The sequence below is a fragment of the Drosophila montana genome, unplaced genomic scaffold, assembly GCF_035044405.1.
Source record: "Drosophila montana isolate Dmon_TW-CO22-7 unplaced genomic scaffold, ASM3504440v1 contig_3469_1, whole genome shotgun sequence".
NCBI lineage: Eukaryota > Metazoa > Arthropoda > Insecta > Diptera > Drosophilidae > Drosophila > Drosophila montana.
This window is the reverse complement of record NW_026998350.1, coordinates 450,778-469,089: the sequence shown is the minus strand read 5'-3', so window position 1 is coordinate 469,089 and position 18,312 is coordinate 450,778. Positions and strand designations below refer to the sequence as shown.

The 18,312-nt window shown below is 43.7% G+C and overlaps 3 protein-coding genes across 8 annotated transcripts in view; 1 reads left to right on the top strand and 2 right to left on the bottom strand.

Moving 5' to 3' along the window:
• LOC135435037 (uncharacterized protein DDB_G0284459) overlaps positions 1–12,809 on the top strand; it is a 47,762-nt gene extending 34,953 nt beyond the window's left edge. For 2 of the 4 annotated variants that reach the window (XM_064691909.1, XM_064691908.1), the window contains 5 exons: positions 5,021–5,073; positions 6,977–7,046; positions 9,968–10,507; positions 10,569–11,285; positions 11,342–12,809. In XM_064691909.1, coding sequence (XP_064547979.1) covers positions 5,021–5,073; positions 6,977–7,046; positions 9,968–10,507; positions 10,569–11,285; positions 11,342–11,587 — 1,626 coding nt within the window. In that variant the 3' untranslated portion in view covers positions 11,588–12,809. Of the gene's footprint in view, positions 1–197; positions 612–5,020; positions 5,074–6,976; positions 7,047–9,967; positions 10,508–10,568; positions 11,286–11,341 lie in introns of those variants that run through there. The other 2 variants (XM_064691912.1, XM_064691911.1) reach the window with 2 other exon arrangements.
• Mos (Mos oncogene) lies at positions 12,778–14,539 on the bottom strand. Its single transcript, XM_064691917.1, has 4 exons — positions 14,402–14,539; positions 14,194–14,351; positions 13,922–14,135; positions 12,778–13,761 (listed from the first exon to the last, which is right to left on the bottom strand). Coding segments are annotated over exons 1-4 (1,179 nt in total). The 5' UTR covers positions 14,404–14,539; the 3' UTR covers positions 12,778–12,956.
• Taz (tafazzin, phospholipid-lysophospholipid transacylase) lies at positions 14,486–18,267 on the bottom strand. 3 transcript variants are annotated; one of them, XM_064691914.1, is made up of 5 exons: positions 17,760–18,267; positions 16,057–16,429; positions 15,370–15,606; positions 14,891–15,279; positions 14,486–14,824 (listed from the first exon to the last, which is right to left on the bottom strand). In XM_064691914.1, the coding sequence occupies exons 1-5, from the start codon at positions 17,901–17,903 to the stop codon at positions 14,780–14,782; spliced, it is 1,188 nt and encodes a 395-aa protein (XP_064547984.1). In that variant the 5' UTR covers positions 17,904–18,267; the 3' UTR covers positions 14,486–14,779. The 3 variants fall into 3 exon arrangements, with proteins under 3 accessions (XP_064547984.1, XP_064547985.1, XP_064547986.1); XM_064691915.1 differs by lacking the exon at positions 17,760–18,267 and adding an exon at positions 17,065–17,202; XM_064691916.1 differs by lacking the exon at positions 17,760–18,267 and adding an exon at positions 16,938–17,080.
• Positions 18,268–18,312: the final 45 nt, after the last annotated feature.

Here is an 18,312-nt window from a genome sequence, read left to right as displayed (position 1 = left end):
CATCCAACCAGCGACAGCTGCCGCTCTTTGCCTGCGGCGAATTCGCCGGCTGTTGTCGCTCTCTCGCCCAGCCGCCTGACTGCGGCGAGGGTTGTTTTCTGGCCATTTACCCGTTTTCAGTGTTCCGCCGGCTGTCTGCCCTCCAGTTCGTATCGGTCGCGCCGTCTGCTACGCTTTTTATTTCGTTTTTTCCATAGAAATTATAACTTTACCTCTAATTTAAGTTACGCTCGTTTTGGGGGTTTCTATTATGCCATTTTTTACGTTGTGCGCCGCAAACATTATGACGCTTGGGGACAGCGCCCGAGGCTGAAGCAGCGCCGGTTGTTTGTGTAACTGCCCCCAGCTACGTTTTCGCCGTCGCCTTTGTGCCGTTGTTTGTGTCGCTTGTATACTTTACATGACACACACACACACACACGCACACACATAGATAACACACATGTGTATTTGTGCATTTACTGCTACCGGTTGCTTGCGGTTTGCCTTTTGACCGTTTGTGTTGTTGTTTTTTTACGGTTTATTGTGAGCTCCGAAAAGCAAAGAACTTTCCACAAATTACGGCAGATAAACAACAATAAGCAATTGATATATTGGCATATTGAGTCATGGTAAGATTTCCATACAAATTGTACAAGTTTTTCCTGTGTCAGCAAACCCTTTCTGCTTGCAGTGAGGACGTCTGTATTATCCTCAAGATAAACATTACTTTAAATATAAAACATTAAGCAAATATTCTTAAGATTTTGGACCCGGGTTATAAAAACAATATTTCCACAGCTTAATAGTCAAATTTATTTCATATTTGACTTGAATACCTATCTTAAATTTTTATAATGTTAAGTATTTAAGGGAGGAATACATTTTCTATATTTTTTAAGCTTTTTTGATCCCAACTTTTATCTCAAGTGCAACCCCCGTTGTATCTACATATTTACAGTTATAATCATTCCTTAAAGTTACCATTTGTATAAACTCTATTGTATTCCGTTCAAAACTTCTGGAAAACCTCTTATAAATTCATGTCTATAAGATATAATTTATAAGCTGGTTCACAATTGAATCGACAGCTGATTGCCCTGTCCAACTGTTTCGCCCTTTGTAAGCACTGAATATTTACCACCCGCTGTTGAATCTGCATGTTAATTAATAATAAGCTGGTTCTAAATTTTCTGAGCCATCCAACCAATCACACAACGCACAAATCTATCAGCGAGGAAATATTTGCCAAAACCAAAGCAGGGCACAGTCAAAAGCTGATGCCCTTCCCCTTTTAATAAACTGGGCTCCCCTTCCCTCTGTGAGTGGGGTGGCTTGTCCAGGGATTACAGCTGGCTCACGGCGGGTGCAAATGTTCCTGTGAGCCAACCCTCGGACGCATTTTTTATGTGCCCCACCCTTCCCCCAAGCTTCGGCTGTGATTGTTGTTTTGGTTTGGCATTGAGCCTGGCCACGAGTGCAACATGTTGCCGGGATTTGTTTTGTTAATTTCTGCAACCCTAAATCATCGGCGTTTTTAATGCCCTGGCTAAAGCGGGTATACAGTTTGCCTGCCATCGTATGTAACAAAAAAGGAAGAATGTACTAGTTTGTTATTTTTTTGTGGATGTCTCTTCACATTTCCATGCCAAGAATGGAACATACAATCTAATTCCACTGTCAGCATTTCTTACATTTTTTGCGAATTTGAAATATGTTGCCTTTCCATTCTTCAATAAGAAGCCACATTTCTCACATTTCAAAAAATGTTGGTATTCGCCCCGAGGTAAATCAAATCAAACCGACGAGCTGTTTATTTAAAGAGGCGATACTTTTGCCATTCACATGTTACCGACAACTGACATTTGCCAATGGAATCGCAGAATGTGAAGTATGTAAATGTTGCAATTGTTGAGCATAGTGGAATCAGTCTATTAGTTTTTTAGATATAAATCGAAGTGCAATAACTGCAACTGCAGCTTGTCGCTGTGTGCAGGGCATCTCCTAGTCGGTCACTTCCAAGAAGGACACCCTCACCTTTTTTATTTTTATTTTTTGGGGGGGTCGTGTGTTGTTTGGCTAATTGAAACTTATGGAAATTTTGTTGGGCCCAGGCTCTTAATTAATAAGCAAAAGTCCGGTTCGATTTTATGGGCTTATCAATGGACGGGCTGCTCCCTATCCCCCCCTCTAAGCCCTAACGCCCCCCTCTGCCGCTCGACTTCGCTTTTTATGGGCAAAAACTCGCAATGAATATTTATGTGGGGACTTTTGTTGTTGTTGTTGTTTGTTGTGGGTGCAGCCAGTAGCCAACAGCTGTTGACAGCCGCACCAGTTGCCCAAAATAGCGTTTCTTATGAAAAAGGGGGGGGCGCCACCCCCGCCCCCATAGTTCCCCCCTTCCCCCTCTTCCCACAATCCCTCATAAACAGGCAGCAGCTCTTCGTGTGCTGTTTTCGGCTCTAATTTTATTAACACGTTCATCATTCTATGCCACTGCCACTGCCACTGGCTGTGGCACAAGTGGCGCCACCCCCCTTTCCCCCCTCCCCCCACTTATACAATTATCCACCCCCCCCCGCCTTGCAGCACTTGTCTGGCGCGCTGAGGACGGCAATCAGTCTGCCACAGCAGGCCCGGCTGCTGCTCATTTGGCGCCTGATTTCTGGCACAACGTCACGACGTCGTCGAGAAATATGATGAGAATGGTGAGCAGGAGGAGGGGGAGTGGGAGGAGGGGGAGTGGGAGGAGGAGGAGGGGATGAGGACAGCCTCCGTCTGCCGGCTGCTCCACAATCCATTTTTGGCGGCGGCATTTTAATATTGTATTATGTTTGCCTGATGCCAGGGCGAATTAATAAAAATTATTGCATATATTTGTAATTCAGGGCGAGCTTCAGCTTTATTGCGGAAAAGTGTTGTGGGGCACGGAGGAGGGGAGGGGGGGCAAATGGAGCAGCTTTCAGTCTGTTGTGTGGCGCGTGCTGCTGCCTCTTTATTGTCCTCTTAAGCATAGCTGCCCGGCAAACATAGGGTATACAATGGTTTCTATTAAAAGAGGCGCAACAACATTTTTGATTAGCATACAAAGTGGAGACTGAGAGGGTAAGAGAGCGAGAGAGGGAGTTGCGAGAGTTAAGAGGAAGTAGGAAGAAGAGTTATTCCCAGTGAAGTTAGGGTATACAATGAGTGTAGTATATAAAGGCAAAAGTCAACTAGACTTTAGTACTTGCATCCCCTTCCTTTAATCAACTTTTGACTTTTGCTTGAAAGACTTGTCTCAAAATCGATACTTTACTGAGAGAAAGAATGTGAGAGAGGGAGAAGAGTTATCCCCAGTGAAGTTAGGGTATACAATATGGCTAAAGGCAGCTAAACTTGACTACTTTAACCGCCTTCCTCTTATCAACTTTGACCTATGCTTGAAAATCCTGACTCAAAATCTATACTTTTTGATTGTTCAAGTATGAAGACAGATACAGAGAGAGACAGAGAGAGAGAGAGAGAGAGAGAGAGAGAGAGAGAGAGAGAGAGAGAGAGAGAGAGGAGGAAGAGTTATGCCTCTGCTGCAAACTGAAGACAGATGGGAAGAGAGAAAGAGAGAAAGAGAACGAGAGAGGCAGAAGAGTTATTTCCAATGTAGTTAGGGTATACAATGTGTGTATAGTATATTGAGGCAAAAGTCAACTAGACTTGACTTTGTTAATTCGCTTCCTCTTATCAACTTTGACTTTTGCTTGCAAATCTTGCCCCAAAATCGATACTCTTCGATTATTCGCAGCTTGTGCCGCAATTGTCTGGCTGTTTTATAAAGTCGTGATTATATAACCGAGTTTATATATCGTTAAATATATATCTTATGGCTAAATCTCAGCTCCAGCTCGCCTTTGTCCACAATTTAGATGATTTTATTTACACTTGAAGCTGTTGTCATTCATTATATTTGCACTAAACCAAAACGATTTATTGCAAGCGCTTGTCCCAGCCACTTGCAGTATCTGTATCTATAGCTATATATGTATCTATAGCTGCATTTGTATCTGTATCTGTTAGCTGCATCTGTATCTGTATCTGTTAGCTGCATCTGTATCTGTATCTGTTAGCTGCATCTGTATCTGTATCTGTGAGCTGTCGTCACGTCACGTCGTGATGTTACTTTTTATCGATTACATTTCACGCCAAAAGAGCAGCTGAGTTTGGGCGTGGAGTACGGTTTCCATGGCCGGAGGAGGAGGAGGAGGACGTTGCCTGCCGGTTGTTGACTCTGCTGATTTATTGTTGCATGCAACAGAGTACTCCTCCCCTCCTTCTCCTCCTTCTCCTCCTCCTTCTCCTCGTCGTCGTCGCATCTCAGCTGCTGTTCCGCATTCTCGCATTGCCATATAGAGCTCCACTCTAGTCTGGGTCTCTCTGTCTCTGCCCTCGGCACACCTCTTGCGCCTCTAATCAATTTCAGTTAACCTCCCACACACCCCCTCTCCCCCTAGCCCCCCACCACCAAGCACTTTATAGTTTGTATACCCTTTTAAAGGGTATCATGAAATGTTAAACCAATAGAAGATGACATCTTCGAAGACATCGATAGACAAAGACATCTATAGAGTATACATATATATATATATATATTCTCGATCCGTATCAACAGACGAGTCGAGCAAAACCTGATACACTTCGGAAGAGTATATCATATAGCTCTATAAGAAATATTGGACCAATAATTTGCCAAATTTTCTTTATTTTCTTGAGTTTCATTCCCAAACTTGACCCCTATATACTCCTCTGTTGCTCGGTTAGGGTACCTAATCTTCGGCGCGCCATTTCTAGTCATTTTCTCTGGCTTTTTGTCACTTTCCATCAGCTGTCGGCGGCGGCGACGTTGATTGCCGCCGTGATATCTGGCAATTAAATTGTCGTTCTTAATCATCGGCCAAGTGCACTAATTTATTGTGTGCTTAATTACTTTCGCATTTCATTTAATATATAAATTACCAACCCCCAACCCCCTCTTGCTTTTTTTCTTTTTTAAATGCACTTTTTTCAGAGCCAATGCGGGTCACCAACATTCGAGAAGGAGCTGCGCGAGCAAATTGAGAAGTAAGTGATCAATTTTCCTATATATTCTACACATAAGTGTGTGTGTGTTGTGTGTCGTGTGTGTGTGTGTGTTTGTTGTGTGTGAAAAGTTCAGCTTAAATAGCATGTATTACCTCTTACTTTCATTTATTTATCAATCTACACTAGACAACACAACCAAGAATACAATAAACTATTCCTTCTACCTTTTCCTCCTCCTCCATGCTCATTTCTTTTTATTTCAATTAAATATTAGGCTAACCTCCATGGTCACTTTTGATTAAAAATAGTTTTCAAACTATGCGTCACAGCTCGCTTTTTTTCCATGCTTTGTCCTCCATGGTCAGTTTGTAGGGCAGCAGAGCTTTAAAGGGCTTGTTAAATGGAATGTTGTACAAATATTTGTTTATGCAAGCTCTTAAGTGGCCTGTAATTGTTTCGTCTGTTTGTGGAATTCGTCGAAGCATTCCAGTTGCTTATCTAGCGGCTTATCAGAGGCTTACCTCTTGAATAAACTTCAACTGAATTGGAGCATAGCAACGGTTAGTTGTTATGTGTACACTGGCCTACAAAATATGTGTATTTACACTGTTTTCATGGTAGAGCAAGTCGAATGAGTAGCTTAGCTGGCGGGAAGTTTGGAAAGAAGAGGATAAATAAACGAAATTGGAGGAATACTTGATTTGATCCTGATTGTCGCGTCCGAAGGTGAAGTTGCAATTTGAAGATTTACGCCTGTTACTCCAATTTTAAAAGAGGCAGCTTATTTAGCGCAAGAGTTTTATTCTGATTGGAACTTAGATATATATTCCCACAGAAACTTACCACAGTCCTTCCTCCTACACCTTCCAACTCACCACAGCAATGAGCTTAAGATTTAAGCAATGGCGGCAGACACAAACTGCCCATACTTTCAAAAATACATACCTTCACCAACAAAAAAATACTTAATACTAAACAATCGATAACTTAATACGTCCCGCAACACTGATCATTCCCGAGCCGGAATCTGCTAAAGAGCAAAGTTGTAATTTCTGGAAATACAAAAAGCCACATAAGGGAATTATGCAAATAATATGTTGGCCACGGACTCAAATATTTACGAGCGTGGCCAGAAGCCTTATGTTTTATGCATTCCATTTGGAAAACTACACGAGCAGCAAGTAAATTGTAATTCAAATGGACGCCCTCCTCCCACCCCCGTCCCCTCTCCGTGAACAGCTTGATAATGTATATGCTTGTTTTTGTGGATTTTCCGCCACATAATTATGCAATTTTAGAAGAGTTTTCGCGCAAGGAAAAGAAGAGAAAATATTTCATACAAATTCGTGACTAAGAACGCCTCCTCCGAACCGAGCGCCATTACGCACCGAGAACTGAGCAGCCGGGCCGGGGCCGGGGCCAGGGCCAGGGCCAGGGACAGGTCTTCGCGTTAGCCAAGTTAACGGCACTGAATGCAATTTTCCAAATTACTGAGCAGCGGCCCTGACAGCCGGTGCCGGGGCCAAAAGCGAATGGCTTGGAAAGCCAGCTGCCGGAGATTGAGACTGCGACTGAGGCTGAGGAGAAGGAGAAGGAAGCAGCAGCCAGGCGGGAAGCATTTATTTACAGTCGACAGGGCCCGGGCCTTTGCGAGAGCAGCCCATCAATCAGTCGGCAGCAGAAACAGGCAGAACGCTGGTTCAAATTCCGGCCTAAAACCTAATTACGCCAATTCAAATTCGCGCTTACTTTTAGCTGGTCAAAAAGCGTTTTCTTTAAGTTAAGCCACACACACACACAGGTACACACACACGCACGAATGATTTGCAACTTGTTTTTCATTTATACAACATTTATTTTTTGTCTCTTTTCTGCACACTGCTTGCTCCGCTTCTCTGTCTCTTTCACACCAACGCGCACGCGAACTCGTCCGCGCTTTCAGCATGAATCGCATTATGAAATCCAAAGAACGCAAACAACTGCAAACATGTCGGGATCACAAGGCTCTCCAGGTATGTACCCCATATTTATATAAATATAAATATATATATGTATATATATCCCAGTTAGTGGGGGGGCTGGGGTTGGATTGCTTTTGCTAATGTTGTGCTTTACGTGCTGTAGCAGAAGCTGCGAGGGGTGCTCTGTAAGTTTGCCTGAGAAGCTAACAAATTGGTTTGGTTTTTTATTGAAAAAAAAAACCACTTCCGTCTACTCTGAGCTTTATAAAATCTTGGTATATATATCCCATAAGTTTCAGTTAGCCAAAAAAAGGAATACAAATGGGAACTCCTCTAGAAGATACAGATATTCCACCTTCCTTCTATTTGCTTCCACCTCTCAAGCTAAACATACCCTATATTATCTAAGGAATATTCATTCTTGATTAACTTCAACTCTTAAAGATTGATATATAATATGATAATGTATTTATATCCCAAATTGCAAAGGTCTAGGAAAGTGTGTTTCTCTTTGAATTTTTGGAGAAATAGAACAGATAGCAAAAGAGTAAAAGACTCCTAATCTATATATCTTATAGAAGAATCTACTAACCAAGCTAAGTCTAGCTAGTTCTTCTAATTTACGAGCTATGCTCCAAAAGCCAAGTCTCTAGCTGAGTCGGCCAGAGAGACGGACGTTTTTTATGGAGGAATAGGACATATATCCAAAGACTAAATGATTCCCAATCTTTATACACTATAAAAGAATCTACTAATCGAGCCAAGTCTATCTAGCTCTTAAAATTGTCGAGCTATGCTCCAAAAGCCAAGTCTCTAGCTGAGTTTCACACAGTCGGGCAGACCAGTCGGACGGAAGGAACAAGTTTTCGCAGGTCCCTCGCAGTGCACAGCATGAGGAAAATACAATTTGCACTGTGGCAAAGAGTTTTCAGTTTTTCCGCTTACTGTTTGAAGTCGTGGTTGGAGTCTGGCAGTCTGGACTGGGGCGGCGCTATCGAAGAAGCAGACAAAGGCGAAGACGAAGACGAAGTCTCAACGAACTCATAAATAAACGCATAAATTCATTTTTAAGAACAATGTTTCCCCTCGCTCCCATTCGGCGCATACAAATTGTCGCTTATCTGGGCCCGGCTGGCAAAATGGGGCCGTTGCTAACATTGAGGCTGAAACCGAACCAGAAAAAGAAACAGCGACTGCGACTGAGACAGAAATTGTTTTGCCTGCCACATTGTTTTTAATATACCCTGTAGCCAATGCAAATGGCAGCAAAATGGCATAAGGAAGTCTTTAATAGGCTTCGACTTTGTAATGTTCTCCTCCCTCTAATAAAAAACGTTAAGGATCTATGGGTTCTTACATTTCATACGCAGAGAAAGTTCATCCGCTTGACTTTCTATGTTTCGATAAAATTCGCTTTTGAGTTCCTATTCTTAAAGTATATCTTGAAACTGGAATATCATATCTTCTTCTTTTTAAGTGGTAGAGCTAGGATTTTTGTTATATATATATACTTGAATGTCATCTTTAAGTCCTGAAGGTTTCGTCGCAATCGAAGATCAAACATTGAAGTTATTTAAGATTAACTTTTTCTTATGGTAAAGAGAGAGAAACAGCTGGTATATTCTGGAACATCTATTCTCCTCCATTCTTAGAGATGGATCTAGGATTTTTGGTATATTTATCTACTTGAATGTCATCTTTAAGTCCTGAAGGTTTCGTAACAATCGAAGATCAAACATTGAAGTTATTTAAGATTAACTTTTTCGTAAGATAAAGAGGGAAAATCACTACCGAAGTTGGGTATATTCTGGCATATCTATTCTCCTCCGTTGTTAGAGATGGATCTATGATTGTTGGTATATTTTTCTACTTGAATGTCATCTTTAAGCCCAGAAGGTTTCCTAGCGTTTGGGGGATAAACCTTAAAGTTATTCAAGATTAACTTTTTCCTATGGTAAAGAGAGAGAAGAACTCCCGTATTTGGGCATAGAGTATCTCCTAGTCGAGCACTCTCGCCTACAAGCTTCTTATTCTATTTTCTTAACTTGTGCGTCTTTTACTTATTTTTTATTTTTGTGTAAATTGATTGAGCGTTTGCATTAGCGACGCTTCACTGCGCTCCACTGCGGCATCTTTTCAGGCAAAGCCAGCCCCAGACCCAGACCCACATCCAACTCCCCAACTCCTCAACTCCAGGCGGCGCACAGTGGGTGGCTGTTAAGATTTGTTACCAAATTGTTTTAGCTGAGCTTTAAGCCAAGTTAAAATCATTTTCTGTTAAAGCGACTCTAATGAAGCCCAAGGTTTTCCACACACAATCCAAACTCACGATAGCTCTCAATAGCTGCATTGACCCTCGCGCCAGTTAACAAGACTTTTGTTTGGGGAGGGGGAGATTGGGTTTGGGGGGGGTGGGGGGGGGGACAATTTGGATGCATGTAACTATTCATTTAGCACTTCAATTTGTGGCCAGGCCAAGCGAAGTGTTTGATAAATTGAGGCATTGAGGCGACCCTCGTCAATGCAATGTGTCGGGCGCAACTGGCATGGATTTGGCCCAAGCAATTTGATAGGTTGACCGAACAAACAAAGGCTGCAAGCTGGTTCAAACCCGCTTTTTAATTTGACTAGCTAATGAACCTTAAAGTGAATTAGTAGCTTAAACAAATGGTGGAAGCTAAAGCTAAGTCGAACCATGATTAAAGAAAGCCATGGTTCAAACATTGGTTTTGTTTGGTGAAAAAGCGCTGGTTCGACCCCTGCATCGAACCAGCGACCACAACCTCATGGAACTAAAGCTAAGTCGAACCATGATTGAAGAAAGCCATGGTTCAAACTTTGGTTTTGTTTGGTGAAAAAGCGCTGGCTCGACCCCTGCATCGAACCAGCGACCACAGCCTCTTGGAACTTGAGACCCCGCTCAAAACTAATAAGTTTTTCTCTTTCCGTCTCCTCCTCCTGCCTTTACCCAGACACGCTTTGCGCGCCAGGAGAGTCTGCTGCACACGATGCAGCAAGAGAATCGGGCGCTGCTCACAAGGATCAGGCAGTACGAGCACTGCCTGGACGATGTGATGCGCAAGGTCGTGGATGCAATTGTCGCCGAGGATAACCTACGCGAGGAGGTGAGCATGCTGAAGAGTCGCGTCCGCGATCTGGAGGCACAGAACGCGGCGCTGTCGGCGAGTCCGGTCAAGGGACGCGACGAGGGCTACTGCACGATGAGCAGCGGCCAGCCGCAGCCGTCGAATGGTCATCTGGAGGATCTGCCCGAGGAGCCGGAGCAGTGGCTGCTGCCAGCGGAGCCGTGCTCCACGGAAATGGAGGACTGGAGCATGTCGCAGGAGGAGCTGGCTGTGATAACCTTCGACGATGAGCGCGAACAGCTGCAGCTGCAGCGCCGCAAGCGGGAGCACGACTGGCTCTGGCCCTCGAGCGACTTCATCAATTCGACAACCGTTGAGACCGACGACTCGGTGGCCGACGGCATTGCCCAGCTGCTCCAGCAGAAGGTAGGTGCTCCATTCGGGTTCAATCGGGTTTGTTTTTACGAAGATTTATAATTCCTTGCAGCTGGTCTACTCGGAGGATGAGGAGGTGGCCTGCACGGACTTTACCAATGATTTTTACAAGCTGGTCAACATACGCTCCAATTCGTCGCGCAGCCTCTTCTCCTATCTGGAGGGCGAGACCGACGATGAGGATGAGGACGACGAGGATGAACAGGACTCGAGCATGTCGGAGAGTCAGACAAAAGCGCGCGTCAGCCCGACGCCCAGCGAGGCGGGTCGCGCACAGCTGACCAGCTGCTCCTCCAGCGAAACCGATGACCACTCGCTGGCCCAACAGCCGGCGCAGGCGGAAGAGGAGGAGCACGACTATGCCGTGATTGAGGAGTGCCGAGTCGAGGATGTGCCGCTGGCAAACACGGCGCCAGCTCTGAACGAACAGCAATGCATAGCACAGATAATCAAGAGCGAACTGCGCCGACCAAATCCCGTGCTGGTCAAGTCGAAGTCGGTGCTGGAGGAGCAGGAGCCCAGCTGCATACTGCGCCACAATCAGCGGCGCGAGCTCGAGTCCAGCGTGGTGCGCAGCGACAGCATCAGCTGCGCTCTGATGGCCAAAATGGCCAAAGAGACGCCGCCGCCGCCGGCCCCAGCGGTGGTATCCAAGCTGAAGGAGCGTCTGCTGCAGCGGCATGCGCCGCCGCCGGCGCCGGCCAACTCCTGGCGGCGCAGCAACGGCTGGAAGCGTGTCACCTCGCCGGTTGCCGTTGCACCAAAGAAGGTAAGCGACTTCTTCATGCTGAAAGAGACTTTTTTATATATACATTTGTCTTGCAGGAAACAAAGTCAACGGAGTTGCCAAAGAGCTGCCAGCAGAAGGCGCCGCCCACGCGAATTCCAACGTGCATACACACATCCTCAACATCCACGAGCTCATCCTCCAGCTCGTCGTCGCCATCTTCACCGTCGCCGCAGCAGACGACGACGACGACGACGACGCCGCAGAAACCGCCAGCGCAGCAGCCGCAGCGCAAATCCAAAATTCCGCCACCCGTTCCCGTGCGTCGTTCCTATGCCAGCTAAAAAAGAGATGACACGCCCCCGCCCCCCCCGAAAGATAATCTCAAACGAGCGACAAAACAGGAGACAAATGCTCCACAATAGATTTAAACATTTAAAAAGACTAAATTGTGATATATATTCAAACTAAAACGAGAGGGAGAGAGAGAGAGAGAAAGGGAAGCAGGAGCAAAAATTAACTTTGTATTCACGCATCAGTGTTGCCAATATAGCTATTTTCCAGCTAAATTTAGCTACTTCTGGCACCTCGAACAACTCTGTTAATGGCCAATTTGATAATTGAACTTATTCGACTTAAAATTGGATTCAGCTAAAGTTGGCAGCACTGCGACGAATACATCATATTTATATTATACACATATATATGCATAAGTTTTTTTGGATAATGTTTATATATTATGATTGTTCCAATGTATTCTCACAAGCAACACGCTCGACGTGCTCTATACGCTTTTGTAGAGCAGCGCTCGCAGCGTGCCCGAGACATATGTGTTCCCAAATTGCATTTCCAACTGATAAAGAAAATACTTCAAAAATGATTTATATATATATAAAAAAAACTATATAATCTGTATACAATATTTGCATAATTTCTATGGAATAGCCAAAACTTTGCAAGGTGTAAAGAAAACTAAAACTAAAGCCCAAACAAACTACTCAAACTATTAGCTATCGTACAGAAAAGAATACTTATATATATATACATTAAAAAAAAATGTAGTCTTCCGCACAAAATCAAGTGTATTTAGAGCATGTACTATATAGATTTGTAGAATGTGTTTATCAGTTAGATAACAGATCAGTTGGCAGACTTTTGTATGAAATGGGTGAAATGCAGAAACAAAACATAAAGGTACAGTAGATATACAGATATACATATATATATATGGTTTCGAAGCGAACGTAAAACAAGGCGATAACAATAAACTGTAAATAGAGATATATATATATATGTAATACAGCTCTTCTTCTACTCTCTAGTTAGTCTCTTTAAGTAGCAACCGATGTGAACTACTCGGTTTTCGCAATCACATCCTAAGTACGAGTTATATATATATATATATATACAGTATATACGAACTATAGCAAACGCACTACGCCCGACAAATGAGAAATTATAAATTTAAGCTCGTATAAAGCATTATAAATGTATTTTCTTAGCGTAGCAAGTACAAAAGTAAACAATAAACAAAAAGAGTTACGAAAAAATAAATTATTAAACCAACTAGCAACGTTTTTTGCATTCAACAATTGTATAAAAATTAACTAATAACTAATGCTTCCATATTTTACAAGTTTAAACATAATCTATGCGGTAAAACTAATCACAAAAACATATTTTAAAATGCAAATTCTTACAGATAGATATTCATTAGCCTAGGCTCTTGACCAAAATAAGTTCTAAACGTTTTTGTAGCTGGAAAGCGCCTAAACGCAGCTCGGGCTGGCTCGGCCAGCAGCTTTTGTACAGCTCGCTATAAGCACCTTCCAGGCACGTGGCCGGAATCGTTGAGTGATTATCAAAATACTCTGTTAATCGCGGCTGTTTGCGCGGCTTATGCCGCTTGTGCACACGTCCATGTGTGGCATCAAAGTTCAGATTGCGACGCGCTTTTTTGTACAAATCTCTTGAGAGCACCACATCCAGCTGTGGATTAATTTCATTAAGGTAGTTCACATCCGCAGAGTTATGCTTCCAGCTCTTCGCACGCTGCGCCGCACAGTAGCATCCGTTCAAAGGCAGGCCTAGCTGTAGAGCCTCGAGCAGCGCATAGTTGTCGGGGCGCAGTTCGTGTTTAACCACCTGATATGCAATGGACTCGTTGCAGTTGAGCGTGTAATAGGGCAAGCGGCGAGCCTGCAACTGCCACATGGTAATGCCCAAGGAGTAAATGTCCGAGGCGCTGCTCAACGGCGCCGCACACAAAGCCTCTGGCGACATATACCGCAGCGTGCCCTTTGCGCTGCTCGGCTCAGCAGCACACGACTCGCCCATCCGAATGGAGCATCCAAAGTCGCACAGCTTGCAAATATAGCTGCGCTCATACTGGCCCAGTTTGCCAAGCCCCTGCGACTTTGTGCCCAGTGCAACGAGCACATTTGATGGCTTCACATCCAAGTGCAGCAGCTGCCGACGATGACAGTAACGCAAAGCGGCGAGGATATCGAGCGTTATGCTGAAAAAGTACACAATACTATATATATGTGTATGTAAGTATGAATATATATTAGAGCCCTGCATCAAGTCAAGAGCATGGTTAATCGAACTTCGTTTGTATGAATGTCTTTGGGATTGGTGATGCAAGGCTCTTATATATATCAAACTGCAACTCTTACAGCACTCTGTGCACAAGCGGAAGCGTTAGCGTATCTGTAACACGCTGCAGGCACAGCCCACTGGGTCGCTCCATGATGAGTAAGCCGAACTCAGGCGTTGATTCCAGCTTTATCAGTCGCACGATATTCTTGTGCTTCCAGTTCAAGACATGCGCCTCATTGTGCAATGTGGAAATGGCGCCGGTTTTTACCATTTTCAATGCCACGGCGTGCTCTATTAATATATAAAATAATTAAATTATGTGCGAGCGGCAGACATTTCCTCGGCATACCACGATATATGGCTTTGAAGACTGTGCCATAGGCGCCACGCCCCAAGATCTGACACCTGCTGGGCCTAATTGCCGGTGGACCATCCTTGAGCAGCTCAGTGCGCTTTGGTGTGGTGAGCACCAGGGCATTTTCTTTGTTAGCAGCCTTTAAAAAAGACCTGCAATTGATTTTTTATTAATGTTAAATGCATTTAATTCGTGTTCTTACATTTTCAAGATGCCGTTATACGCCAGCTGACCAGTGTGACAGCGTTGCGATCGTACTGAAATAAATACTAAAAATACCGCAGTGTTTTAAAACTATAGCAGGCTTAGTGTCGTTATATTTAGACTAATTAATGATACACACTTTTACTTAAAGTAACCGTTCACAATAGTTTTTTTTTGTTTTTTTTTTTTAAGGATGCTTCGAATTGTTTTGCTCGTTTAGCACACTGGCAGCATAAGCCTCATACTACAAGTAAAAATGGTAAATACAATAAATATATATAACATTTTATGGAGGCTTCATTTTGGGCTTAATACTATAAAAATAAATAAGCTTTATGTATGTATGTCTTCTGCTTGAATCTCCGAGCTAAGGTTTCTAAGCGCGCTCCCCGTGTAATCTCTCCGTCTCGCTGCGCAAGGCCTGCAATTAGCAAAGGATTCAAATAATTATACAATTTATAATGCTGTGATGCATTGTGAAACCCACTCGAAAGGCATCTTGTATTTTGTCCGTTATGAGTTTTCGTGCCACAGGCTCCGGCACACGTTTATCTTTAAGGTCCTGCACGAATGCGTTCAGATCGAGGGGCTCACCAATGTTTATTGTGACCTTTTTGCCCCAGTGCAACTTGTACGGCTCCACGTTGGGCAGGACATTGTCCATGCCCTCGTGCCACAAGGGCACAATGATTGGCATGCGTGGCGATTCATAGATTATCCGTCCCACGCCCCATTTCAGACGTAAGTCCTCCTTCTCCATGTTCACCTTGCCCTCTGGAAAGATGTGCACCCAGTGACCCAAGGCGCACTTCTCAATGCACAGATTGATTGCCTCCTGGTAAACACCATGGCCCCGCACAACCGGTATGCATTTGCCTGCAAATACGCAGATATGTATCACAGATATTTAATGAATGTCTTCAAAATTAATAGTTAAATATATTTTAGGTAAATGCCGTCACTTACCGTACATAAAGAACATGGCGTGCATCTTCTTGGTGAAGCATATGTCGTGGGCTGCCATGGACCACCTGATGCGAAATGTATTGCACGCATAACGGATGGGCAAAATGCCCCAGATGCCGGGATCATCGAAGCAGGAATAATGATTGGAGACGGTCACCAAGGGTATGCCCTTGGGTCGCTTGGCAACAGCTTTCATGAGACGCTCCTTGTTATGGACTTTTGTTTTATTCATTAGAACTGAGGATGTCAACAAAAGTAGCGATTAGCTCTTTATCCAATTGTAGGAAACTGTAATTTGTGACAATCCTCGACTATCTATATATATGTCCACAAAATCTGGCAAATTTTGCTTAATAAGAAAACAGGAAGAACCGAAGCATGACCATGAAGGTCCACATAAAGCGATCGAAGACAAATTCGCGCCAAAAATATACATATAAGTATACTATATACATATATAAGATATAGTAAAACAAAAACTAGATCGTCACGCCGAGCATTAAATACTCGAAAAACAGGAAAGGATTGCGAAAACTCATTTTACGATCGATTCTTCCAATGCGAGCTAAATGATATGGTAGTCAGATGTTGATAAGAATTTTGTTGTATGTGTAATAATATGTATCTTGTCTAATGCCTGGTTTAATTCACAGCAGGTCGTTTTAAGGCTATGTCACGTGTGCTTACCTAGGATAATCTTGCTGATGAGGCCAACGAGAGTAATCACAACTTGACTTGTTATAAACCAAAGCGTGGAGGGATTGCGCAGCCGGGGAAATATCCAATCGATGGGATAGGGTATTTCGACGCCCGATGACATGTTCGACGATGTGGAGCCCTTGTTCTGGGAGCGGCTTTCCTGTTCTTTCAACTCCTTTTCCGTGGACTGCCTGATGCTATGCGATGATAGATTTATGTGCAGACTTTCCGTCTGCTGTGACTGATCCCTACACTGCGCCGTCTGCTGTGACTGATCCCTCTTCTGCAGCGGCTGCGGCTGCAGTCCTGGCGGGGATCTATCATCGGGCATTGGGCGAGCCTCGGGGGCCTGAACGTATAGCTGTGTATTGATGGAAATGGAGTTTAACATGATGCCCAAGCAAATTCCAATTGCCACCCACGGGCCGACCTTCATCTATTCGTACATATGGAAGGTCAAAGACTACTTTTCTCTATGCTACATTCGGATTCAAGAAAAGTCTCAATTTGTTGCTCGTTGACAACAATTTGAGCAGCTGGTTTTCTTCTAACTAAAGGGTGCATGGATTTAACAGGCTGAAGAGGTTTCTCCAAAAGCCGAGTCGATCTGCCCACGTCCGTCAGTCCCCGTCGATCTCTGGAACTATGAGAGCTAGAGACTTTATATTTTGAACGTAGATTCTCGTAATGCTCAAGTTTATTTAAAATCAACGATAAGATTCCCGACCTCGATTTGTATAGGGTATACCAAGGAGTATACAATATGCTACTTTTTGGAAACCTTCTTCGTTTCCCTCCAAATTATATTCGTTTCCCTGCCTTAATACAATAAAAGCTCTCAGAGAGGACATCTGTTGAATGGGCATTACCCGAGAAGCAGGGTTTTTTACTGTCCACCTGTTTGCTTAAGTTTTCGGACAGTGCCTTCCGTTGGGCGGACGCGGGACGATTTTAATAAAAATTTTACATTTCACAAAACAAACAACGAATACGTACAAATTTAGACATCGATAATATATGTTTGTGTTTTTTCATTTTTGATCTTTGACATATCTTAAACTCGTCGGACCAAGAGACTGTTCGCTCACGCGAGTCTTCACTGTACGCAGACACTTGAAAGTTCAATCAGAACAGCTTTATTTTTGTTTAATTGACCCGCCTTCAATTAATTTCGTACATTCGCAGTTGTTCAATTAAATGATGCTGGTCTTTTTGCTGCTGTTGTCGTACATAATAGGAATTTTGGGCGGAAGAGATAGACACAACTACACGTCGGCAACTTGGAAGTGTAACTGACGCTTGGTCAAGTACGTTTAGGTGCGTGCAAGGGCATCCAAGAGGCAGAGAGATGCTACGCAGAGAGAGTGAGAGCAGCACGAGCTAATACGCAATCACTTATCAGTTGCAGTGAAGGCACGTTTTTAGAGATTTGCATTGTGGCGTAGCCAAACATGCACCGAGAGATAACACAATCTGTTGCAATTGGATTTCAAATAGCGCGCTCATGCAGAGCAGCCCTGGTCTGTGGTGAATTTCGCTGCGGTGAAGAAAAAAGCGAGCTGACACGTGCCTGGCTAAATGCCATATGCACAAATACATATGAGAAAAAACCAATGATGAGCCCAGAGTACTTAAAATCACACATAAACATAATTTTATCAATAAGGATTAGGTTTAGCCTTAGCTCTTACCCGGGCGCCCAACTTGTACACATGCTGGCCATAGATGCTCCGTGGCAGGTGTTGTCGATGCCAATGCCAAAGGCTGCGCGTGGCAGTCAAGTTCACTTGATCAGGCCGTATCCGCCTTAAATTTGCATAAATAGCCATCAACATGGTAAACACTTAATTTTTTTTTTGATATGTGTGTGTTAAATGTATATATATATATAACTAGGTATGTATGTGTGTTGTTTACTGCACCCGCGGTTTACATAAGAGAATTTTATCTTAGCGAACCACACTTGCAAATTTTGGACTTGCGCCGACGTCCAGGTTAGCTTTCAGCTGGCCAATGTAAGCGCATTCGGGCCCGTGCAGTGCAATTTTGTGCCTAGCGCGTACTTTCGCTGTAGCGCGCATGTCTGGGGGAAGTGCTGTTGCCAAGAAAGCAATACAGTGTAATCTGGGCCAAAAAGGAAAACGAAATAATTTGAAAATTTTCTTTGTAAACAAGACCGAAACAGCTGTGCGTTTTTGCCATTCACAGGTCCCAGTTACATAAGACGGTGTTGCCAGCTTTTTA

Bases quoted from the DNA above. Each gene is read 5' to 3' on its own strand.
- Mos (XM_064691917.1), bottom strand. The intron at 14,136-14,193 runs GTATGCCGAGGA...ATATATTAATAG, and splicing joins CTTCAAAGCCATATATCGTG to AGCACGCCGTGGCATTGAAA. The intron at 13,762-13,921 runs GTAAGAGTTGCA...GTACTTTTTCAG, and splicing joins CCGCTTGTGCACAGAGTGCT to CATAACGCTCGATATCCTCG.
- Taz (XM_064691914.1), bottom strand. From the start codon at position 17,903: ATGTTGATGGCTATTTATGCAAATTTAAGGCGGATACGGCCTGATCAA. The intron at 16,430-17,759 runs GTAAGAGCTAAG...ATCAATACACAG, and splicing joins TGTACAAGTTGGGCGCCCGG to CTATACGTTCAGGCCCCCGA. The intron at 15,280-15,369 runs GTAAGTGACGGC...GCGTATTTGCAG, and splicing joins CGCCATGTTCTTTATGTACG to GCAAATGCATACCGGTTGTG.